Source organism: Protopterus annectens, chromosome 5.part0 (genome assembly GCF_019279795.1).
Source record: "Protopterus annectens isolate FY-2018-M chromosome 5.part0, PAN1.0, whole genome shotgun sequence".
In the NCBI taxonomy this organism is placed as follows: Eukaryota; Metazoa; Chordata; order Ceratodontiformes; family Protopteridae; genus Protopterus; species Protopterus annectens.
In genome coordinates this window covers 1,672,392,302-1,672,418,708 of record NC_056735.1, presented here as the reverse complement: position 1 = coordinate 1,672,418,708, position 26,407 = coordinate 1,672,392,302, and the positions used below count along the sequence as shown (strand labels likewise).

At 42.2% G+C, this 26,407-nt stretch overlaps 1 protein-coding gene across 1 annotated transcript in view; it reads left to right on the top strand.

Moving 5' to 3' along the window:
• The window catches only part of BRWD1 (bromodomain and WD repeat domain containing 1), a gene marked incomplete in the record, with an annotated part of 4,378,631 nt that overhangs the window by 3,173,565 nt on the left and 1,178,659 nt on the right, over positions 1-26,407 (top strand). The window contains 1 exon segment of the mRNA XM_044071461.1: positions 4,722-4,804. Coding sequence (XP_043927396.1) covers positions 4,722-4,804 — 83 coding nt within the window.

Here is a 26,407-nt window from a genome sequence, read left to right as displayed (position 1 = left end):
TCCTGGTATCGCGCTTACTAGTCAGTTACTGACATTTACCCATAAACAGTAGTCTGCTAGCCTTCTCTGCGGAGTTTCTATTTTCACACTGGGACAGCTAGAAATAAACTGTTATTCAATGTGCAATAATTTTGGAAGTAAGGTCATGATTGTCCTTCCCTGATACCATAAGGCTATATGCTTAGGAATCTGTCCCATAGTTGAATCCGACAAAAATTTGTCAACATTGCATGCAAAAGTTATGTACTTTCCATAACAATAAATCCATGTTCCAGGTTGGCTGATTTTCACCCAGTTCTACATATCTCCCACCTGTTCCCTACCAAAGTGTCACTAATGAGACTCTGAAGACTGTTCAACCTTGGCATTCTTTGTCAGTAGTTAGTCATCGCTGCTAGGTCATGGCTTTTTTCATACCATTCCAAAATTAGCCAGAATAAGACTTTTTCTGTAGAGTAAGGTTTCTTGCTTGTGCTCTAATGTATTATTCATCAGGGGGTAAACTCAATCTGGGGTAATAGAGTGGAGGCCAGGGACTTATGGGTAGGGGAGAAGTCAGAGGCCTGGAACCAAAAAGCTTCTAGATCAGTGCTGAGGTTGGATCGGACAACCTATAGTTGAAATGGATGAAAATCGGACATCAAGGATCTGTCATTATGGTAAATACATAACTTTTGTTTTTACCCCCAGTAAAACTAATGTCAAACTGTTCTCCAACCCTCTTAAACTTCACTCTCTCTAAATCAAGTTCATTTGAAGGATAGCAGTAATAATCTCCATCCCCTCTGCTGTCAAACAGACGTATCTAGGGCTAACCCTTAGTCTATCTCTAAACTTTTAGTGTTCATACAGATTCTGTCACCAGTAAAGTGTTATCCCAACTTAAACCCTACTATAGGATCTCCCACTTTCCGGAGAACCATTGTTAGAAATGTCCTGATTTGTAGACTTGAATATGGCCTCTGAGATGCATGTCTCCATTCTTCCAACAATATTCACAAACTTCAATTGAAAAATAACAGCGGCAGGTGTGCACTCCTAGCAGACAAGCACATGCATCACTGCATTGTTCTGCAAAGATTCAAGTGGCTGCCTATTCCCAACAATGCTACTCCATCCTTTTCCACAAATTTAAATTGAGGTTATGCCCACTTTTGAAGCACAGACTACTCATTAGGGAGCCAAATTACTATCTTAGACATACTCATGAAGACACCATCAAGTTAATGAGACCATCCTTCAAAATGCTTATTCGTGAAAGAGCCTTCTTAAGTCATTCCCTCCCATTACACTTCTCGCAAGTGTGCACCTTTAACGCCCAGTGGGTGCCGCTTAAGTCTTTAAAAAAGTTAGCACCTTACAGTTCAAACAAATATTCATATCTCTGGAACCGTAAGTGTTACTAGAAACTGTAATTAGCAAACCATTCAAGATAAATTAGTCTTTACATTGGTGGCATTCATTCAGTTTGCTTTAAACTGGATTTTATAAGCCATAGTAAAGGCAGTGAATATTAGTTTTGTAATGTACAAAACAGCTTGCATCTCTTACTATTCAAGCAAAACATATACTGCTAGTGGGATTTGCTTCATACAACTGTGAGCTTTGAGATGAGGCCATGCAGTTTTGTCTGTGTTACCTGAATGTTGAGATATTTGTATTGTAATAAATTTCTCTAAATAGGTAGTATACAGATAATTCAGTATCTCTTAAGGTACATTGGACAGATATCAAATATCAGTATAGCTGTGTTTCCCATCATGTGTGCTTTAAAATTAAATCTGATACCTTGTGCCAAGCATGGTTTTGGAATTACTGATGCAAATATGAACAAGCTATATTTGACACATAGAGGCGTCAGTAGGAGTAAACTGCAGAAACACCTGGAGGCGCACTATGCTGTAATGAGTTAAAGACTGGTCCTTTCATCTGGAGCCACCTACCTGCTAATGAAAAAAATATTCAGTCATCCTTAAAATTCAGAAAGACTTTAAAGGTACATTTGCAAAAGGAGGCTGAGATGTACTTGCTTTTGAGACAATGGCTGACTAGATTTCATCTCTTATTGTTATAGCTAGGCAAAGGGGAAATCCACAATATTCTGGTACAACTTGAAATTCCAGCTCATGTACAACTCTTCTGTCCAGTTACCTATTATCCTTTCTCCATAAAACTTTACAGTCTTAGAAATGCATTATGCTTAGTTGATGAATAATAATTAAATTGTACCACTGTATATTAATGCTATGTATATTAATTTACACATTCGTACACACACATACACACACAAAATTATGCCTCTTTCTCCAGTTGTGTTGTGATTACTGTTTTTGTTACTTGAGTTTGCTCCAGATCAGCTCATGCACTCAGTTATCCAAAGCATAAATAAAAAGTAAATAAAATCAAATAGATAAAAACTGAGCAACTGTTTGTTCATTGATGCTAATAGGAAAGATAATCCAATCACTAATCAAAACATTTCTAAACTGGTCAGTATTATTATTATTTTAGCATGCCCATGGGAAGATTTTAAAAGTGCAGATAGGGTTTCACTCAACTATGGTTACAACTGCTGCCACAGGTTGTCCTAGAAGGAACTACTTACAGTAAATATAAAAATTGTACACACCTCTGTTAAAATGTCAGGTTTTTGTAATATAAAAAATGAGACCACAATAAATCATTTCAAAACATTTTCACCCTTAATGTGACCTATAACCTGTACAATTCAATTTAAAAACAAATTTGTTAGGGGAAAAATATATAAAAAAATAAAAAAAATGTACAATAAGCTGATTGCATAAGTGTGCACACCTTTATACTAATACTTTGTTGAAGCACCTTTTGATTTAGTTACAGCATTCACTCTTCTTGGGTACACACCTGCCATCAATAAAATAGACTCTGATTAACCCCAAATAAAGTTCAGCTATCCAAGTAGGAATTTCCTGACATTTACTCAGTTGCCAGTTACAGCAAAGGCCATGGTTCGCAGAGAGCTCTTAAAGCATCAAAGGGATCTCATTGTTGAAAGGTATCAGTCAGGAGAAGGGTACAAAAAAATTTCTACAGCATTGGATATACCATGGAACACAGTGAAGGCAGTCATCAAAAAGTGAAGAAAATATGGGACAACAGTGATGTTGCAAAGAACTGGACATTCCAAAACTGATGAAAAGACATGGCGGAAACTGGTCAGGGAGGCTGCCAAGAGACGTACAGCAATGCTGAAGGTGCTGCAGGAATTTCTGGCAAGTACTGGTTATGTACTACATGTAACACCAATCTCCTGTATTCTCCATATGTCTAGGCTATGGGATAGGGTTGCAAGATGGAAGCCTTTTCTTACACACAAAAACAGCCAGGTCTGGCTAAAGTTTGCAGAACAATACATAGTCTCCCAAAAGCATGTGGGAAAATGTGTTATGGTCTGTTGAGACCAAGGTTGAATTTTATGGCCACAATTCCAAAAGGTATGTTTGGTACAAAAAACACTTTGCATTACCAAAAGAACACCATCCCTACAGTTGAAGCATGGTGGTGGTGTATCATGTTTTGGGGTTGTTTTTCTTCAGCTGGAACTGGGGCTTTAGTGAAGGTGGAGGTAATTATGAACAGTTCCAAATACCAGTCACTTTTGGCCCAAAACCTTCAGGCATCTGCTAGAAAGCTGAAGACGAAGAGGAATTTCACCTTTCAACATGAGAATGACCCCAAGCATGCATCCAGATCAGCAAAAGAATGGCTTCAACAGAAGAAAGTTAAAGTTTTGGAATGGCCCAGCCAGAGCCCAGACCTAAATCCAATAGAAAATTTGTGGGGTGACCTGAAGAGGGCTGTGCACAAGAGATGCCCTCGCAATCTGACAGGTTTGGGAGTCCTTTTGCAAGGAAGAGTGGGCAAATATTGCCAAGTCAAGATGTGCCATGCTGATAGACTCCTACCCAAGAAGACTGAATGTTGTAATTAAATAAAAAGGTGCTTCAACAAAGTATTAGTTTAAAGGTGTGTGAACTTATGTTAACCAGCTTATTGTACATTTTGTATTTTTTATATTTTTTCCCTAACAGATTTGTTTGTTTTTCAAATGAATTGTATAGGTTATAGGTCACATTAAAGGTGGGAAAAGTTTTGAAATTATTTTATTGTGGTCTCATTTTTTTATATCACAAAAATCTGGCATTTTAAAAGGGGGTGTGTGCACTTTTTATATCCACTGTAGGCCTTTATTCAATACCTTTTCCAAACATGTTAAGCCTATGAATCACCATGCCAAATGTTCCTTGGCAGAATTAAAAAATAAATGATGATGTGGGCTGTTACCTTTTTATACCAGGGGCCTTCTGACTCATCTGTGGATGAGGAGTTAGCCTGGCCACGAGAGAACGGTGGGTTCTGGATGCTGGACTTACCAAATAACTACCACACTGGTGATGATCCTACTTTGAACATTTTCTGGTAAGTTTCTTACTGCAGCTGAACTTTCTCATGAGATGGAAAGGTATTTTGTGTTGATTTAATGAGAAGAATGCATTTAACTGCTGGTAACAAGCCTTCCTTACTTACAGTAGATTAATAATTTATGTAGTGTATTCTAGTCCATGTTATGGATGGTGGTGTTAAAACTTTAAGCTGGTAGTTTGCGTGCAGATTGTGAGAAAATTTTATGAAAAAGTAATTAACTTAATCTTAATGAGTCTTTCATGCTGTCTTTTGCGCAGGTATCATGACATGCCAGATGTTATTGATTTTATTGTACTGCGTCAATTTTTTGATGAAGCACGGCAAAGAACCTGGAAACCCAGTAAGTTTTTCTACTTCTTTTCCGAGCTTTTAAATTCTTTTGTCACATTTTATGTGTAGTCCTTCAGAACAATATCAGGCAAATACATTTTGATGGGGCTAAAGCCTGTCTACAGTTAATAGCTGTTAGGACTTCATTTTTTTAATCCTCTGCCAAGTCAATTCACAACTTGATGTGTTTGTAGTCTCTTCACTGAGTGGTGTGCTCACCTCCCACAGTAGCATGTCATGCTGTGGGATAGGTGGGTACTTGCTGTCCTTGTGCTCTCCATTTCTTTTCTTCTAGTGTTCTAGTACAGACTCCAGTCCCAAATTGCATCATTTGAATCTTTTACTGCATGTGTGATTTAAGAAGTATAACTCTTTTGTGTTCTTCAGGTCATCAGATTACTTGGTAGGACCCACAACAGTACTGTTTGCATTACCACAGGTGTCAGCATTTCACCTCCACCACCTGATGTTGAAGATACAAGAAGCTGAAGGTCTTCCTCACCTCAAGTTACATAGTGGCGTTGCATAGTAGCCATTTTGGGGATAAATAGGAGGGCATGTCAACCAGTGGGAGAAAGTGAGGAATTTGTAGGTCAAAGCTGTTTCTTGTCTTCAGAGTTGATCCCTGTGATGATCTTCAGTTCCTCATAGTAAGCACTTTCCCCTCTGCCAATTGGGAGTCAAGCTTGTCTCTGTCATTCACAGATGTCACTGAGGTGTTAAGGACAGCCACCCCTCTCTAGGTGGCTGCTATTTTGGATGAGCTGTAGTAGCACCTCATCCGAGGTCAAACATTTAAGTCATCATTGCAGCAGGCATGCTTATGTGAAACAAGCCCTTACCACCTCCACTGAAGGTTGTGTGGCTGTACTCTGATTTAATAGTTGTATTCTTCTTACCTCCTTCCTTGCAAATTGAGGAAAGCTCCTGGATGTTCTTTGTGTTTCACTGTTGCAGTCATCACATTTGGGTTATCTGCTTGCAGGTAGCCTTCCGTCAGCCTGATTGGGTCCTGCTTCAGTTGCTGTCTTATCTTCCATGATGTCAGGTAGTCAGGGGTATAAAGCATGCAGCCTATGCCATTACATCAGTCTTTCTTGCCGTGCGGTGCCCGAAGCAGAAGCAGTTCGCAAGTGCCGGTTGGCCAACTCCGGAAATTTTTGTTTTAGAGTTTCAGATCCGAATTCTTCAACTAAGCTAAGTACCCCGTTGGGGATCCTTTTTCTTGCTCTAAACTGATGTCAGTAAAAGTTAACAATTGTAGTTCTTGAGAAAAGCAAATACCTCATAAACATTTTAATTCGTACTGCATTCCTTGCTTAGGGCCAGACCACGACGTACCTCGCTGTCGGTTTTGTGCCTTATTCAAGCCTTGTACTATTCATCGTCGGTTCATTTTCGCATCTAAATATTTTGGTAGTCTGTTCAGTAATCCAGAAATGGCTTCAGTAAGCCACCCAACTACCGACATTCCAAAAAAATGAAAAGATACAGACAGAGACAGACTGCATAGGTCCAAAGCTGATGACGACACTTCTCCTAAGCTAGTTGCTAGTTTGCCACTACTCAGTGAGGTGCTTTCGCAGCCCCTGATACCTGCTACTTCAGATTCGCAGGCCTCTACTGAGACCCATTCTGAGTCTGGTATACTGCGAGATGCTTCGACTGTGGAACCTACAGATGTCTGTACCTTGGATGGACCTGGAGCCGCTGTGCTGGCACTGGCTTCTGAGGGTGTATTCAGGCCTACTGACTTGCATATTAAAACGGTTTACCTTTATATCGTCGATCACACTTTGTCGACCGGCCACTTAATTGACTCATTTAAGCGACCCAAAACCGCAAAAAATTTTAAATGTCTAATTTCGACATTTCCGACCGTGCCACACCTCCACACCAGTGCTACCATGGGTCAAAAAGGGGCAAGGTTTTGTCATTTGCTTATTCGGAATTCGCTGTTGGAGACGTTCGCACTTCGGTATTTGCAGAAGCCAGTTTACCCATATTGGGATTGACGATGTAAAGGTAAATCAGTAAACAAAGGATGAATCCGAACCATAACACCACAAACCAAATCAAGAAGGTCCAGTCAATGAAGGCAGCCACAAACAGGATAAAATGTCCCAAGTAAATATATTAAACCAACGCCATCTTCTTCTTCAAGGCCTAAAACTCGATCCATGCCCAGAAAACCGACGCCCAGACCGCATGGTCAGGCCCCCTATGCCTAAAAAACAAATAAGAATGGCTGAAGACCTTATTACTCTAATCAGAGGAAGACACCCTTCTCCCTCTAAGAGACCTAGGACTGATTTTCCTTCTGATTCTTCTGATCAGGGTTCTGAAATTTCTGTTTTCTCTCATGACCAGGATTTGCCCTTATCTACCTATGAGGATTCTGATGCAGAGGACTCCATTCCCTCTGCTTCCCCTCCAGAGGATTTCTCTTTTGGTGAAACCTTGCATACTCTTAGGGAGCATTTCCGGTGGGAAAGCCAGGATTACTCTGACTCCAAAAAGAGTCGTAGGGAATTCTTACTCCTGCCTCAACACAGGCCTTTAGCTATCCATCCTGTACTGGACATTGTAGATGATGCCTTCTCGGAATCTAGCCTGGCCCCTGACACTTTACCTCCGGCTCCCAGAAAACCTGATAGGTATTACAGGGTACCTGACTCTCACAAGTTCCTCTTTAAAAATGCTACTGCGGATCCTGAGACCATTTCACAGGGACCCAAGGGCATTAAGGCTACTACTGCCAAAAACCCTACCCCCTCTGATAGAGATTCCAGGGTGCTGGATAAATGGGGGAAGAAAGGATACACTTCTGAAACTTTCGCCATTAGGGCCTTAAGATGCCAGTTGTTCATCATGTTACCCTGCTGCAGTCATCACACTTGGGTTATCCTGTCGTCAGGTGGTCCCGCAGTCGGCCGGAATTCCAAAGTCTTGGTCCGGCGTCGGTTGCTGTCTCTTCTTCCCTGACGTCAGTGTGCCAGGGGTATATTTAATGCATCCAACGCCATTTTCTTCAGTCTTTCTTGCCGCACGGTGCCTGAAGCAGAAGCAGTTCGCAAGTGCCGGTCAGCCGACTCCTGAGATTTTCGAAGTCGAATTTCAGATCCGAAGTCTTCAATAAAGCGAAGTACCCCGTTGGGGAAGCTTTTCTTGCCTCAGACCGATGTCAGAAAAAGTTAACAATTGTATTTCCTGTGGGAAGCAAATACCTCATAAGGATTTTCATTCTTACTGCATACCTTGCCTAGGCCCAGACCACAATGTCACTGGTTGTCGTTTTTGTGCTAGGTTTAATAAGCGTACTATAAAAAGACGCTTTGATTTCGCACAACACTACTTCGGTAGAAAATTTAACTACACTATGCCGTCGGAGCAACCGACTACCGGCGTGCACAAAAAACACAAGGATAAGGACAGGCAGCCTAGACCCAAGCCAGACTCCGAGGCCTCGGCTGGTCCGGTCTCCGGTTCACCGGTCTTTAGTGAGGCTCCGACGCAGCCCCTGACTACCGCAGGTCTGGAACCCGAGACCGCTTCGGAGCTTTTGGCGGAGAGTACTAGGCCGACGCAGCCATTTTGTTTAGCCCCTACCGACGACACTGCTGAAAAAGATGTTGGTGCTGCAGAAACACCTTTGGTTTCTGAAGGCGTCTTCAGACCGATGACGCTCACCATAAAAACGTATCCTAAGACTAAGACTCCTATTAAACCTAAAAAGACTGCACTTCAGTCTCCAGTTCAAGGCCCCATGCCTAAGAAACAGATGCTCAAAATGGCTGAAGATTTGATCTCTTTAATCAGGGGTTCCCAACCCCCACCCGACAAAAGGCCTAGACAAGAGGAAGATTATGCCTCCTCTGAACAAGTGTCTATTTCCTCAGGCTCCTCTGAGGACCAAGATTATTCCTTCTCCCCTTATGAAGATTCTGATACTGAAGATTCCATTCCCTCAGCTTCTCCTCCTGAAGACTACTCCTTTGGGGAAACTTTACACACTATGAGGGAACATTTTCACTGGGAAGGTCAGGACTACTTTGACTCAAAGAAAAGGCTCAGAGAGTTTCTTTTACTCCCCCAGCACAGACCACTTGCTATCCCCCCCAGTTTTAGACATTGTGGATGATGTTTACTTAGAATCTAGTTTAAACCCAGATTCTCTGCCTCCTGCTCCAGCCAAACCAGACAGATATTATAGAGTGCCTGACTCCGACAAATTCCTTTACAAAAGCCCTGTTGCTGATCCAGAGATTATCTCCCAGGGTCCCAAAGGGGCTAAGGCTTCTATGGCAAAAAATCATGTACCCTCTGAAAGGGACTCCAGAGCACTAGTCAGGTGGGGGAAAAAGGTTTACACCTCAGCCACTCTAGCTATGAGGGCACTAAATTGCCAATTTCACATGCTAAAATATCAGCAATTTCTAATGTCTCAGTTAAAACAAAAAAATGAGCACACTCCCTCAACAGTCTGAATTGAAAGAAATGCAGGATCTGTTGCATGCAACTGAACAGGTGGGCAAACATACTTTACAATGTGGGTTTGATTCTTTTGAGGCTTCCTGCAGAGCAGCTGTCACTGGGTCTGTTGTACGTAGGCATGCTTGGTTAAAGGAACAAACTCTGCCTGATCATGTTAAAGCAAAGCTTCTAGATGCTCCCTTACAGCAGGATGTTCTTTTTGGAGTTAAAGCAGAAGTCGTCCTAAAGAAAATGGAGGATAAGGCAAAATCAATGCAGACAGTCAAAGATTTCCTACAGGTACAGCTCCCTCGCGTCAGCAGAAATTGGCCAACAAAAACTTGGTCCTTTCCAGCTACTGACAGACCACAGAGGGGTAAATACAGACGTCCAAGAGGCAGAGGACAACCACAAGACCAGTACAAACCTCGCCAATGGGACACTGCAACACAGAAGGGAGGAGAAAACGGGTCCCAAACTACCAGAAGGCAAACTCAATGACTTGCACCTCATCTGGCCAAGCAGCACTCTGTTGGCAGTCCCCTTGGGAGGAAAACTCACACTTTTTTCAGACAACTGGCACATTGTCACAAAGGACAAATGGGTCCTAGACATAATTTCACGAGGATACAGATTATATTTTCACACCTTGCCAGTGAAAAGAGGAATGTCAAACCTGCCACAAAATCAATGGGCAGAGGCACAAAAACAAATTACAGCTCTCATGGACATGAGAGCCATTCATCTGGTACCTATTCGAGAGCAAGGCCAAGGATTTTACTCAAGACTCTTTCTAGTTCCCAGAAAGGACAATGCCTTGAGACCAATTCTGGACCTTTCAATTTTAAACACCTTCTTACAAGTACCCAAATTCAAGATGCTAACACTACAGCAGCTTCTTCCCATGTTGGGCAAGAAAGCATGGCTAGTAACGTTGGACCTCAAAGAGGCATACCTGCATGTCCCAATCAGACAAAGTTGCAGAAGATACCTCCGTTTCATTGCAGGTTCAACCCATTACCAATTCTCTGCACTGCCCTTTGGCTTATCTACTGCGCCCAGGGTCTTCACAAAATGCCTGGCACCAGTAATTGCATACAGCAGACAAAGAGGAATTCAAATATACCCATACATGGACGACTGCCTCATCCAAGCAGAAAGCAAGGACATCCTCTTACAACATCTGGCTTTTGTAAAACATCTTCTAAGTTGCCTGGGGTGCACAGTAAACGAAAAGAAATCAAAACTAGTACCCTCACAAAATATGACATTCCTGGGTGCCAGCTTGAAAACAACGGCCCAGAAGGCTTATCTGATGCCAGACAAACTACAACTGACTCAATATTTCAAAACAATGGCAACAAAGACCCAACTACCTGCAAGAAAAATTCTGCAGGCCTTGGGCTTCATGGCATCTTGCATACTACTAATACCATTTGCAAAGCTGCATATGAGGAAATTACAGTGGTACCTAAAAAGCGTATGGTCTCAACACAGCCACAGCTTGGACACAATGATATCTCTCATTCCCTGCCTACAACAGGAGTTTCTGTGGTGGTCACAGGCATGTCACCTCAACAAGGGTCAGCCTTTCACCTTGCCCCCAGCCAGGCAAACTGACAACAGATGCATCGGACTACGCCTGGGGGGCACACATGGCAGGACAGTGCGTTCATATGTATGGACTGCAGATCAAAGGAATCTGCACATCAATCAAAAAGAGATGCTAGCTGTACAGAATGCTCTGACAGCCTTCAAGAATCTATTACATCCAGGACAACTTACAATAAGGATGGACAACACCACAGTAATTTGGTACATAAACAAACAAGGGGGTACACACTCCTACCCTCTTTGCAGGCAAGCAATTTCCTTGTGGAACACAGCTCTGGCTTACCAAGTTCAGTTACAAGCTCAATTCCTGCCAGGAAAAAAGAACACATTGGCAGACTACCTTAGCAGAAACATCATGGATCCCCACGAGTGGAAACTGGATCCACAAGTATTTGCAATGATAACTCAAAAATGGGGCCTTCCAGATATAGACCTGTTTGCCAGTCCTCAAAACTATCTACTAACAAAATTTTGTACAAGGACACTTCACCATCAAGCTTGGAAAGTGGATGCACTGTCATTCAGTTGGAAAAACCTGACCGTATATGCCTTCCCTCCATTGCCTCTCCTCACAAAGGTGCTTCTGAAAGTCATAAAGGAGAGACCACGACTGATACTCATAGCCCCAGACTGGCCACGCCAGCACTGGTACCCACTATTGAGGAATATGGCCCACGGCCCACCTTGGATTTTACCACAAATTGCCCATTTGCTCACACAGCAAAACAATCAGATTCTTCACAGCCAGCTCAAAACCTTAAATCTGGCTGCATGGCAAATTACCTAAGCATCCAGCCAGCTCCTCTTCCCAAGCAGTTATGGATGTTATTCTGGAAGCTAGGAGGCCCAGCACCAGGAAGGCCTATTCGGACAAATGGAAAAGGTTTTGTGCCTGGAACCAAGCTAAAGGCCAAAACACACTTCAGCCTCACATGCCTCAGATTCTACAGTATTTAACTGAGATGTTGCACAAAGGACTTTCTTTTTCTTCCATTAAAATCCATGCATCAGCTATTTCAGCCCACTACAACACTGATCCACCCTTATTTTCACATCCACTTCTAAGGCAGTTCCTCAGAGGGGCAAAAACATTAGGCCCCCCCACAGGAGAGCACCTACACCAACATGGGACCTCAATTTTGTTCTGGAAAAACTTACGCTACCTCCCTTTGAACCAGCTTTCTCTGCAGATCTACAGTTCCTATCATGGAAGACTGCCCTGCTGCAAGCAATAACTTCAACTAGAAGAGTCTGCAGGCACTAATGGTAGTGGAACCTTTCCTCATTTTCCATCAAGACAGAGTTTCTCTACGAACTAATCCTTCCTTCATGCCTAAGGTGGTTTCCAGTGTGGCTTTAAATCAAACCATCCACTTACCCACCTTCTTCCCAAATCCACAGAGCAAAGGAGAAGGACTCCTGCATTCCTTGGACATTCACAGGCAACTTCATTACTACTTGGATAAAACTAAGGCTTTCAGAAAATCTGACCAGCTTGTTTGTATCCTATGCTACAGCTTCACAAGGGAAGGCTATATCAAAACAAACCATTTCCAAATGGATAGGACATTGCATTCATTTTTGCTATACCCATCATGGAAAACCAGTTCCTGCTACCATTAGGCCCCACTCTACCAGGGCCTACAGCCTTCCTCAGGGGGGTTCCAACCAAGGAGATTTTGGAAGCTGCAACTTGGAGTTCAGTGTACACCTTTACCAAACACTATCACTTACCACTTTACTCTAAGACTAGAGCTGGCTTCGCCACTGCAGTTCTGCAGGGCCTTCTAGCCCCCACTAACCCTCTATAACTCCTCCTCCCATCCTTAGCTTTGGGATTCTACCCAAGTGTGATGACTGCAGCAGGGTAACACGATGAACATAGTACAGTTTTGTACATACCATAAATGTAGATGTTCGAGTGTACACCCTGCTGCAGTCCAGGTTACCCTCCCTCCATCCCCTCTGATCTAACTGGCTAAATCTCTACAATGCCTTCCAGATGTATTTGCTTATAGCTGGAGGGATTTTGTGTTTGTGCAAAAATTACTTAATTTGGTACTAATTACTGACCACCTTTTTTGGGGGCACCTGACATCTGGGGCAAGAAAAACTGAAGAAAATGGTGTCGGATGCATTGTATATAACCCATGGCGCACTGACGTCAGGAAAGAAGCGACAGCAACCGACGCCGGACCAAGACTTTGGAATTCCGGCCGACTGCGGGACCACCTGACGACAGGATAACCCAAGTGTGATGACTGCAGCAGGGTGTACACTCGAACATCTACATTTTTGGTAGGTACAAAACTGTACTTTTCATATGTTAAAGTATTAGCAGCATATTACTGGATTTACTTAAACAGAAAATGACGTTGATTCCTGACTGGGATGAAAATAAAGAATTACAGGATTTAATGCATTCTGCTGAACAAGTTGGAAAACATACTTTGCATTGTGGTTTTGATTCATTAAAGGCATCTTGCAGGGCTGCTGTCACTGGGTCTATACTTAGAAGGCATGCTTGGCTTAAGGGAGCAATCTTTGCCAGATCATGTTAAAGCTAAATTACTGGATGCTCCCTTAAACCAAGACCGCATGTTTGGCAACAAAGCAGAAGTAGTACTTAAAAAGATGGAGGAAAAAGCTAAATCTATGCAAACTGTTAAAGATTTCCTGCAAGTACAGCCTCACAGATTTAGTAGGCATTGGCCCTCTAAGAATTGGTCCTTTCCTGCCTCTTCCAGGCCTTCTCAGTCCAAACCCAGAACCAGCAGAACACCCAGGTTTCAGTCTCAAGGTACTCACAGGCCTAAGTAGTGGGGGGAGGGGGGCTCCCACTTCCAAAGCTGGGAGTAGTAAGACTCCCCCCTATGGTAAACTGTCTCAATGACTTAACTTTAAACCTTCCAAGCCCTGCTCAACTGACTGTTCCTTTAGGGGGAAAGATCGCCCTGCATGCAAAAAATTGGGAACTCATTACCCAGGACAAATGGGTTTTAAATATAGTTTCCCAAGGATACAGATTCTACTTCCACTCCTTACCAACCCCAAAAGGTTGGCCAGACCTACCCCGAAATCAGTGGGCAGAGGCTCAAAAGCAAGTTCTCTCTTCTAAGCATCAGAGCTATTCAACCTGTCCCAGAAGAAGAATGGGGGCAAGGTTTCTACTCAAGACTTTTCCTGGTACCCAGAAAAGACAATTCCTGGTACCCAGAAAAGACAATTCCTGGCATCCTATCCTGGACCTGTCTATCCTAAACACCTTTTTGGTAATCCCAAAATTCAAGATGCTAACTCTTCATCAGCGGCTTCCCATGCTAGGGAAAAATGCCTGGCTGGCAACACTAGATTTAAAGGAAGCCTACATGCACATCCCAATAAGGGAATCTTGCAGAAGATACCTATGCTTCAGAGCAGGCTACATGCACTATCAGTTCTCTGCACTGCCCTTTGGCTTATCTACTGTGTCCAGGGTATTCACAAAGTGCCTAGCTCCTGTCATTGCATTTTGCAGGCAAAGAAATATTCAAATATACCCTTACCTGGACGATTGTCTAATTCAGGCAGAAAGCCAGGGCATACTATTAAGTCATCTGGCATTTGTAAAGAAATTGCTAACTTGTCTGGGGTACACCATAAATGAAAAGAAATCACATCTTGTACCCTGACAACAAATTGTATTCCTGTGAGCAAACTTGAATACAACTTCCCAGATGGCCTACCTTAAGCCAGAAAAACAAGTTCATTTGACAGCCTACTTCAAACTACTGTCCACAAAGACCCAGCTGTCTGCAAGGAAAATACTGCAAGCCCTGGGGTTCATGGCCTCTTGCATTCTACTAATTCCATATGCAAGACTGCATATGAGGAAACTACAGTGGTATCTAAAAAGCCTATGGTGTCAACATTCTCAGGATCTAGAATCAATGATTCCTATCATACCTTGTCTAAAGATAGAGTTCCTTTGGTGGGCAGAGGTCTGCCACCAAAACAAGGGACTGCCATTCACTCTACCCCCTACCGCCCAAACCCTAACAACAGACGCATCAGACTATGCATGGGGGGCTCACTTGGCAGGGCAGTGCATTCAGGGCAAATGGAACCCAAGTCAAATGCACCTGCATATCAATCAAAAAGAAATGGTATCTGTACAGAATGCTCTGACAGCCTTCAAGGACCACATTCTTCCAGGACAATTATTGGTAAAGACGGACAACACCACTGTTATGTGGTACATAAACAAGCAGGGAGGAACCCACTCATACCCTCTCTGCAGACTAGCCATGGCTCTGTGGAACACAGGCTTGAGCTACCAAATTCACCTACAAGCTCAATTCCTGCCAGCAAAGTTAAATACACTGGCAGATGACCTAAGCAGAAATCTCATGGACCCACACGAGTGGAAACTGGAACCAAAGATATTCAACATGTTGAGAAACAAATGGGGGAGCTCAGAGATAGACCTGTTTGCCTCCCCTCAGAACTTACAGTTGGACAAATTCTGCACAAGGACTCCCCACAAACAAGCTTGGAAAGTGGATGCCTTGTCCTTCACCTGGAAAAACCTATCAGTTTATGCCTTTTCCCCTCTGCCTCTCCTCTCCAAAGTGCTACTAAAGATCAAACAGGACAAACCAAGGACAATACTGATTGCACCAGACTGGCCACGCCAACACTGGTGTACCCCCTCTTGCACAGTGTGTCACTGCTGGCACCATGGCACATGCCTCAGACCCCTGCCCTGCTGTCCCAGCAGGAGGGCCAGATTCTACACCCACAGCTTCAAACCCTGAAACTTGCAGCCTGGCTAATTACCTGATCTCTCAGTTACCATCCCTCAGTAAGCAAGTGATGGATATCATTCTGGAGGCAAGGAGGCCTAGTACTAGAAAATCCTATGCTGAAAAATGGAAACGATTCTGTTCTTGGAGCCAAACTCAGGGGATGGGCACAGCTGTGCCCAGTTTACCTCATATTCTTCAGTATTTAACTGAGATGCTTCACAAGGGCCTTTCCTTTTCTTCCATCAAAATTCATGCCTCTGCCATTTCAGCACATTACAATACAGAGCCACCCCTCTTCTCTCATCCACTGCTGAAGCAATTCCTCAGAGGGGCCAAAAAATTAAGACCACCAAGGAGAGCCCCTACTCCAGCCTGGGACCTTAACTTTGTATTGGAAAAGCTCACTCTACCTACCTTTGAGCCAGCTGCAAATGCAGAGTTGAAATTCCTTTCTTGGAAAACAGCTTTCCTTTTAGCCATCACTTCAGCAAGAATGGTGTCTGAATTACAGGCCCTCATGGCAGTGAAGCCTTTCATCATCTTTCATGTAGGCAGGGTGTCCCTCAAGACCAATCCTTCCTTTATGCCCAAGGTAGTATCCAGTGTGGCCCTTAATCAGTCCATTCATTTGCCAACCTTCTTTTCTAATCCACAGAACAAAGGGGAACGAATACTGCACTCCTTGGACGTGCACAGCAACTTAGATTTTACTTGGACAGGACTAAGCCTCTCAGGAAATCTGAACAGCTGCTGGTTGCATTTGCTGCAGGGGCAGAGGGGAAGGCCATTTCAAAGCAAACCATTTCTAAGTGGATAGGCCATTGCATTCATTTCTGCTATAAGCACCATGGAAAACCTACCCCATAGGGGATAAGACCACATTCAACCAGGGCTACAGCTACCTCTACAGCCTTTCTCAGAGGTGTCCATACCAGGGACATCCTAGAAGTTGCTACCTGGAGTTCTGTACATACCTTCACCAAGCATTACCACTTGCCAATTTTTTCTAACGCCAGAGCTGGTTTTGCCACTGCAGTCTTGCAGGGCCTTATAACTGGTCCTAATGTTAGCTAATTACCTCCACCCATCCTTAGCTTTGGGAATCTACCCAAATGTGATGACTGTAACAGTGAAACACAAAGAACATAGTACAGTTATGTACACTTACCATAAATGTAGATGTTCGAGTGTATTCACTGTTGCAGTCCTGGTCACCCTCCCTCCAGCCCCCTGACTTCTATTGACTATACCTCTATTCTTGTTTACTATGCTTAAAAGCTTTCTGGTGTATTTTCTTTTTTGTTGGAGGTGTAAACTTGTATATAATTGCTTCCCATTATGGGGGCACCTGACATCTGGGGCAAGAAAAACAGATGTAATGGCATCAGCTGCATACTTTATACCCCTGACTACTTGACATCATGGAAGATGAGACAGTAACCGACGCAGGACCCAAGACTTTGATAATCAGGCCAACTGAGGGCTACCTGCAAGCAGATAACCCAAATGTTATGACTGCAACAGTGAATACACTCAAACATCTACATTTATGGTAAGTGTACACAACTGTACTTTTTAATTGCCGAAGTGATGGAGACTCCCCTGATTCTTCTCATGTTTTGTGGGCTGCTCTTAGGAATAATGGATTGATACCAGAGAAGGACCCTTGGTTGGCCTGACAGAACCTAGCACCTGTATGTTGTTCACTTGTTGACTATCATATTGGGTGATATCAGACCTTTTCCACTGGAGTTCTGGATGGGGGTGTTTCCATCTCCTCTGGTCTCTCCTTTGTGTGTTGTTCATGATCCTATGTTTTTTTTTTCTGAAACTAACAAGGGTAATGAGACTTTCCATCATAACTCTTCCCATATTACTTCTGGTTTGGAGAGATACTCTGGCACATGAGGTCTTCTGTGGAGTCTTTGCAACACATCTAACGTCTCCCTAAAATAAGAATGAATCATTTATGGAAGAAGGCTGTGAAGCCATGGATCCATCCCCCTCTGGAACTTGATAGCACTTTATGTAGCCTGGAAGTAGCCATATTCTAATTCTTATGCTCCATATAAGTTTCATGTCCACAGGAGGATAATGTGGTATTTTGACTCAGCATCCCAGGGCAGGTTTCGTTTTGGTCTGTTTTCTCCAGCATCAGTTTAGAAACCTCTGCAACTTTCTTCTGTGCCACTGCCAGTTCCAGTGGCATAGAGGGATAAAGTTGTAACTGTGGTCAGGTAACTAGAGTTCATTTAGTGGCTTGGGTGCTTGATGGAGTTAGCAGGGGAATGGGTGTTCCCATTCTGGAAGGAAATGAGAAACCTGGGACTCTATTTCCACAGTCTCACATAGGAAGGGGCAGGTGCTGCGTGAAGCAGTCCTGGGAGTATGCATGTGAATAGCAAGCTGCTTCAGCAGTAGTTCTCAATGCCAGTGTGTGTAGAAAATGTACCTGGATTGGTGAGGGTACTGTGAATTATCCACCACTCCCACCCCCACCCAGAGAGAGGTTAGGCATTAGTAGTCATCTCCTAATTGCGAACATGCTTGTAAGGCCATAAATGACTGCCAAGGCTTGCCTGTATGATGGGCTCCTAAGGCAGCTCTCACATTTAATGAGGATTACCCGTGATGGAGGAATCCGTGGTGGTGGTGCTCCGGTAGCGTTGTCGCCTCACAGTAAGACGCTGTCCGGTTCGATTCTCAGCTAGAGTGTCTTCTGCGTGGAGACATGCGTGAATGGGCGTACCTTTGTTGAAGGTTGTGCGTCAGGCCTGGCAAGCCGGTACGTAAAAATCAACTGCCAATCATTAGCGGACCGGAGTTCCGCTGTGGCGACCCCTAACCGTGAAAAAGCCGAAAGACACAAACAAACCCGTGATGGAGGAATAAATGAGAATGTATGATAAGAGGAGGTCTGATGGTCGACAGGTGCAGCAGGGAAAACGTACGCAAGAAAAAAGGTCTTTTGTGTCATCAGATAAGAAGTTCAAAACTTGGGACATAGTGGATATGAAGGTGTTCTGTACCTCTTTGGGCCTCAGGTCCCTGAATTGTTCATCTCATCTGTCTTTGGTTGTTTCTCTTTTTGATGTACACTGTAGAAAGGCTTGCAGAGATGCCTGAATCTGGAGTTGTGGAGGAACTGGAAATACCCTTGCCAAACTGTTACTGTCATTTTTAATATAGCCCTTTACTCTCTTGAATTGGCAGGTGCTGTGTCTAGTGCAACAGGCTCCAATATGTTTCTGTGTGAAATTGCATGGCACACAGTTTCCTCTCCTAAAGGTAAGATGAGTTAGACCAAGTTGATGCTTCCTGCTTTAGAAAGATTTTTAGGGTCAGACTTTCCAAGAGGCCTGCTGGAGGACCTATGGATTTAAAAAAGAAAAGCAGTTGTTGCTTTGCATGGAGGACTCTCTTTGCTGCCATTCCAGCTCCTTCTGTTCTCCCTCTTCCACCCCAAGCTCTCACATAAGAATGAGAATGGCACTCAGATGTCAGATGGTATTGTCTAGGTCTGCTGGTCATGTCCCCAGGAAGCCAACTTCTGTGACACTCCACAGTTCCTGACTATGTCTCAGGATTGCTCAAGAAAGGTTTGTTCCCTGAATTTTGCTTAGCTTGGAGAAATGTACTTAGGATTGATGGGCTCTTGTCTTGGTTTCAGACAGTCACATCTTAAAACTGTTAGGATCTTCCCACAAAGGCTTTCATTAAAGATCCAGGCAGTTTTCTGAGAGCTGCTGGAACAGACCTAAGGTGTATTGCTCAGATGGGGCTGTGGAGCTTTCAGCTTCTTCAGGGTGAGGCAGAGGGTTTTAATCTTGGTGTTCCCTCATTGTGAAGGGGACAGATAGAATTCTTCCTGTAGTGAACCTCAGCAGCTTCAACAAACACATCAGGGTATGCCAGTTTTTTGATGATAACTTTCCAGAAGGGTGGTAGTAGATTTTTTTGTGACTCATCTTTGTCTGGAGGTGCCTCAAATGTGTTCTTTGTGTTTCTTCACTTTTCGTACACGGTGTTACACTTTGGACTCCAAAGTACTTGGCACAGGGAAGGAGTTAATGCCAGAAAAGGAACTCATTGTTTCCTCTTACCTGAGTGGCTGACGGCTGGCTGTGTTAAGGGACTTTGTTGTAATGGCCTTTGTCTGAGGTCCTTCAGTGGTTGCAGGCCTTGTGGGGAGGTGGTAAAACTAAACTGAGAAAAATGCTCTCCTGTTGAAACACAAAGGATTTACTTCATCAGGGTAGAGAACACTCTCCAGTGTCAATCATTCCTTCACTCTGAGAGGGCCAGAGGAGTTGTGGCTTCAAGAAAACTTGTTGAGGTCCTAAGAGTAGACTCAGTGGTACCAAATCTGGGTAATCTGGTTGATAGCAATCTGAACTTCAACCACCATGTGTCCACAGTGGTGAGAAAGTTCTATGTGGCACAAGTAATAAGTAAGGGCATGGCATCCAGATCAAATGACATTGTAATTACATCGTACTCATCCCTCATCAGAACAGTAATGGAGTACAGTGCACCCTTTTGCATGTACCTCACTAGACCTCTGCAACATCTAGAGTGACGCCAGAAGTTTATCACCAGGAAGATACAGGGGATAAAAACTAAGTACTACATGGAAAGATTGAAAGCCCTATCACTGTATTCTGTCTCCTACAGACTACCAAAGGGCGATCTGTTTCTGGCCTACATGGCAGTCTCCAATCCGCCCCTGATAGAAATGTTACACATTCGTACATCAAACTGCATTGAGGGTCAGTTGTTCCAAGGCTCTTAAACTAACCTCTTAAATAAATAAATCATGTTGGAGAGATGTATATGTCTCTCAGAGACTACCCCTTCTCTAGAACAAACTTCCCATTCACATGAAACAATGTCCTTCCTTGACCCTCTTCAAGTACAACCTACATCAATGGATGAGTGATCATAAATTTACTCCTGGGGTGGCATCTGTGTCCTTCATGGAGAGAGACAGTTTGTATTCGCTACTGTAGCATAGGCTCACACCTCTGTGAACTTGTTCACCTAACTATTGAAAATTGGGAGTCTCTAGTTAAATATGGCTAGGCTTGTAAGGGATCTTGGACTGTTAGTCTAGTAATCTCCCTATAAACTATGAACCTATGAGGATGTAGACGTGGGTGCCAAAGATGGTCACTTCCTAGTTGCCTAGAGGAGGATGCTTTACTCCTTTTAGAGATGTTACATGTTAGATATTTATATTCACACTGACTTAGATCTTTAGTTGGTATTGTTTATGTACATATATATACATGATATTTTAATTTATTTTATTTATTCATTTTTTATGCTGCAGATGCTATTTGAATATATTTGTGTTCCAGATAGTTCCTACTGCATTTGATTGACCATACCCCTATATGTTATTGATGGACAGGCATGTTATATACATTTGCTATGATATTTATATAATATATATTGTATTTGTATATATACATTTTTTACACATTGTTTAGACAGCTTCTACTCTATTTAGATTTAGGTGGGTTACACTTTTTATATAGCGTTGTGTTAATGGACAAATTATGTACATATGTTTTATATAGTACTTTCACTTTAAGATTGATTGAATTTCCAGCTGTTTTTTATATTTAAACTAATGGATTTAATGACTGTTATAGGTCTGATGAAGCCGTCTGGTGAAAGCGCTAACCTGTTTGTGTACTATCATTAAATTTTTATACTGAATTAGTTGCTGCTTCGTTTTTTGCTGCTTTTGGATATACTGCAACTATTGAAGTATTGAGGACATTTATATGCTGTTTTGGACTACCTACTGTGTTTTGCTCTTGGCGTTTATTTTTGGTTACCCTATTTGGATTTTAGCGTGTTCGGAGAGCATATTTACTTCAAGCAGGTTCTCATTTTATTTAGTTAAATGTGTAGAATAGTAGAAGTATTCACCTTATTTTTTTACAGCATGCCCTTGCTGTCAGTCTATTTCATGGGTGAATAAGTTGTATGACTTCTGTGACACTTAGCAAGGACCCCTCAGCTAAGTTCATTGTGTGACTGTTGTCTCATAATGCTGACGCTGTTTGGAGATGTCATTATAAACGCCAGATCTTTTACTGACATTCAAGTATTTGCATGCCACTCTCTGGATGAACTGATATCCATGGCCTGCCATTTCACCATATATCATTGTTTTAGGATTCCAGGTTGGCAGTTTGTCATGCTGCAGTATCTGTGAGAAGTCCATTGCATTAATCCAGAGCACAATGCAAGAATAAAATCTCAATTTGTGACTTTGTACAAAAGTAGAATTCTTAAGTGGAAGAGTAGCCCAGCTACGATGACCAGGATCTGTATGAGAGTAAGGAGATGAGTTAAAGTTCTGGGGGAAAAACTTAATTGCCACCTGTAACAACCAGTACTGGATTTAAAGCAAGCAGGCATGGATCATGAATATGTAATATTAATGATAAATACATAGTTTTTATCTCCCCGTCACTGCTAGTCTTTTACTGTTTACTTGAATTGTCTTCTTGCCAAACATATGCTGTCTGCTTCATGACTTCCACATTCACTAAATCTTTTTCTAAGCAAGATAACATATCAAGTACTCCTCTTTGAACAGTTGAACACAAGCTATGTAGCTTATTCTCAAAACATACCATCATGCTGGGTACTTCTAAGAAAGCTGGACAACTGAGCAAAAGGTTAATTGGAGCTCTGCCGGTGTAAAAACTAAGAAGTTGTTAAAGCCAGTAAAAGTTATCAATTTAGGTAAAATTCAGTGATTGGCTAGTTAAACTCTCAGCAAAGAAGAAACTTGGAACAAGAAAGATAAAATGTATTTTTTATTTATTTTACATTTGTTGACCGGGATTGTCTGAGCTCAAGAGCCCTTTTTCAGTGGAGGCCCGGGGAGAAAAGCCCGAATATATTATACAATTTTCATTATAAATTAGCATTAAATAGCAATGTTACAAGATTATTACAAGGCATTAAGTGACAATACAATGTTATACAGTGTCAGTAATCAGGAGTATAGCATAACTATTTCAAGATGTATAAAAAAAAATGTATGCCATTAAGATGAATATAGTTTTTGGGCTAAGTAGTTGCAAAAACCCAGTTTTATCATAATGTATTTGCATAAAGGCAAGACATTTACAATAGAATGTTTCTCTGAGGTGATTTGCATAGTAGATTTTAGAAGACAGTAGCATGAGTAGTCAAGGAAAATTAGAGAGAGCTAGTGAGAAGAGTTAGTTAAGGGCAGAAAGTAGATTAAGGTATGGGAAGTAGTGCAGTGGCAGGACCAGTGACTTTTAAAGTGCTCTTTGCTGGCTGCCTTAAATTGTTTAGGATGTGTAAGGGTCCTGATTTCTAGTGGGAGTCTATTCCAGGCAATAGTGGGGGTGATAGCTGTACATGTTGCGTCCAAATTTAGATTTGGGTTTGTAGATTTGTAGTAGGCATTGGTTATAGCTTCAGAGTGGTCTGCAGGGAGAATAATGGGAGATGAGAGGGGATAGAAAATATACCAGAAAAAGAGATGAAAAAGCTCTGGCTATAAAGAACCTTGCGGGTGTTCAGCGAAAAGTAGTTCAGGTATCAGCTTAAGTACAGGAGATGGTTTGCAATGATTTAGAGGAAAAAATAGATCACATACACTCAGAAGGGTTTACAGTAAGTGAGGCACTGAAAGAATATGTAAAGTCAGATGACAAAAGGCTGGAAAATGGAAGAAGCTTTAAGCAGCCATTCAGATGAGCTGATAAAACTGCAGAATTCAGGGGTTGAAATGAGGGAAAGGCTGGCTGAGCTTAAGGATTCTCAAGAACTGTTTCAAAAATAGTTATAGGAAAAAGCACGCAGAGAAAACATGTCATTTTCTGTTACAGCAGGGGAAACTGGATGGAATTTATTGCATTAATTTTATGACATTCAAATAAGCAACTGAAGTGGTGTTTCATAGCAGGATGTGTTAATTGAGAGGGCATTACTTGTGTGTGCTCCAATTCTGGTGATGAGAAAGCAGCCAAGTCCGGAATTAGTAAGCAATTATATCAGCAGAAAGAATTGCTGCTGGCAAAATCTCTAACAGAAAGAAAAAATTATTAAAACTTTTGTGCACCTGGGTGTTCGTGGAAAATGATTATGCACTTTACACCAGGCAGAAGAGAAGCACGTTTGTCCTGACAGTGTTGAAATATCGAAGTGGGAGTTGTGAGGTCAAAGTCATATACAGCCATCTTCAAAATATTTTTTCCTGGAAGATCAAATACATTTTTAGATGCAGTATAGGTTAAGGAGGAAATAAAAACATTTAGCAAAGATTAGACCTACAATCTAAAGGGGGCTATCCTTATAATAGTAATGCCTAGAAAGACTTTACCTGTGAAACCTTTTTCATTGTTCAAAAGGAAATTGCTCGAGTGACCGAAAAAAAGCCCAGGAGTGTACTAAAAGAAGCAGGAGTACATTTGACTTGAACTAGTTGGGAGGTAGAGATGATCAGGAAATACACTAGCAACAATTTGAAATCGGTGAGTAAATTACAGAATTGTAAAGCTTCAATCCCATTAGATGTAATCTCTTCAGGCATGGTCATCTGACCCCCCCATCTGATTTTTTTTCAAAACGATAGTCTCTCTCTCTCTCTCTCTACAAACAAACCCCTCCTTTCTTTCCAAGGTAGTATCAGAAGCTAACATCAATCAGACCATTAATTTACCGGTTTTCTTCCCAAACTATTCCAACAAAGGGGAATATGCCTTGCATTTACTTGATAATAGACAGTTATGTTTCTATCTTCACAGAACAAAAGACATTAGAAAATCAACTTGGCTGTTTGTTTCCTTTTCCAGTCCAAAGTTGGGTAAGGCAGTCAGCAAGGTAACTCTAGCCAGATGGTTGAAAGATTGTATTTCATTTATTTTATGATAAGAATAGATTAACCTTACCTAGGCCCGTGAAAGCACATTCTACAAGATCTAAAGCCACTTCAACACTTTTCCAATCCAGAAATTCTATGGAAGATATATGTGGAGCAGCTACTTGGGCTTCTCCCCATACCTTTATTACTCATTACAAATTGGACTTGGTCTCTAGAGGAAGATGGTTCTTTGGCTCGATGGTGCTCAGAAATATCCTTCCATGAGTCCACCCAGGTTTTTAGGTAGCTGAGGGGACTGTCCCATCTCTCAAGGATAAAATGAAGATTGACAACATCATATAAAGAAGTTACGTTTTTACCACAACGTTCTATATGTGTTGTCTATCTTTTATCCTTGACTTCCGTCCCATCATCCCCAATCCTCAAAGATTTTTTGGTGGAGCGGATCACGCATATTGAAGTATTATGTTTATTCAAGAACAGTTGATATGGTTTCCTTTCTCTCTATATATTTATGTATGTACATTTCTGTTTGTTTGTTCATAAATGTTTTTCTGCAACCTTGATCTGAGGTAATTGAAAGAGAGGGATTGTGGGTAGAGGTGAAGCTTGAGAGTTTTCCTACTGTTAGTTAAAAAACAAGGTGCAAGCAATCATGAGATGTTTGACCAGCATTTTATGTAATGAAATCTACAATGGTTCTTTCTTGCGTTTACTAGGTGTTTATTTTTTTTCCAGGTGGTGCAGCGGTTAGCATTGTCACCTCACAGCAAGAGGTTCTCTGGTATGATTCTTGGCAGGGGTGCCTTCTGTGCAGAGTCTGCATGTCCTCCTTGAGGTCATATAGGTTTTCTCTTGGTGCTCCGGTTTCCTCCCACTTTCCAAAGACATGCAGTAGGTGGACTGGACACTCTAAATTGTCTGTAGGTGTGTGTGTGTGTGTGTGTGTGTGTGTGTGTGTGTGTGTGTGTGTGTGTGTGTGTGTGTGTGCGCACGCACGCGAGTGAATGGTATGTATGAAGTACCATGGCAGGGCAAGCCACCCGGAGGTGTAAACCTTGCCTCGAGATGATTATCACTCGTGAAGTGACACCCCGACCCCATGTGTAAGATGGGAAAAGGGGTTGAGGATGGATGAAACGCTTTTAGTTGGAGACAACGAATCTGCAGGTGCAAACAGTTAATCATGAAAGGTCTGAACAGTGAGTTCTGAATGAAATGTACAAGGTGTAATTTAACTCTTAAAAGGGAAGGTCCTTCAGTGAAAATAAATGAAGTTTGAATCTTTGGGAGGTGAATAGTTATACAAATAATTGCCTCCCCATGATCCTTAATACTTTATTGTATTAAGTTAATCAGTACACAATTTCATTTGTTTATTTTAAGGGTAGGGAATACAATTTTTATTAAGGCTTAATGTTGCCATTTACTGAAACATGCATGATGTGTGTTTTTTTTTTTTTTTTTTACAACTCAGGGGGGAATAGAGATAACATAAAAACAAATAACCTGTCTAAGTGAAAATGCAGGCTCTGATATCCGCTGCAGCATGGTTAACCCAACTTTAGAATTTGTAATGCTTGTGGGTGCAGCCATCAGTTTGGGGCAACTGCACTTACATGGAAAAGGAAATTTCCTTTTTCAAAAGTGTATATAGTTTTGTGTCCTTGCTGTATGAGCTTTAAGGGGTTGTAGTTTTCAAAATTGTGTAATGTCCTTCAAGAATGCAACTGCAGTCATAACATGTGGGTTGTCCTGCCTCAGGCAGCCCTCGGTCGGCCAGATTCCAAAGTCTGGGTCCGACGTCGGCTGATGTCGCATTTCTCTCCGATGTCAGAGCGGCTGGAGTACATAA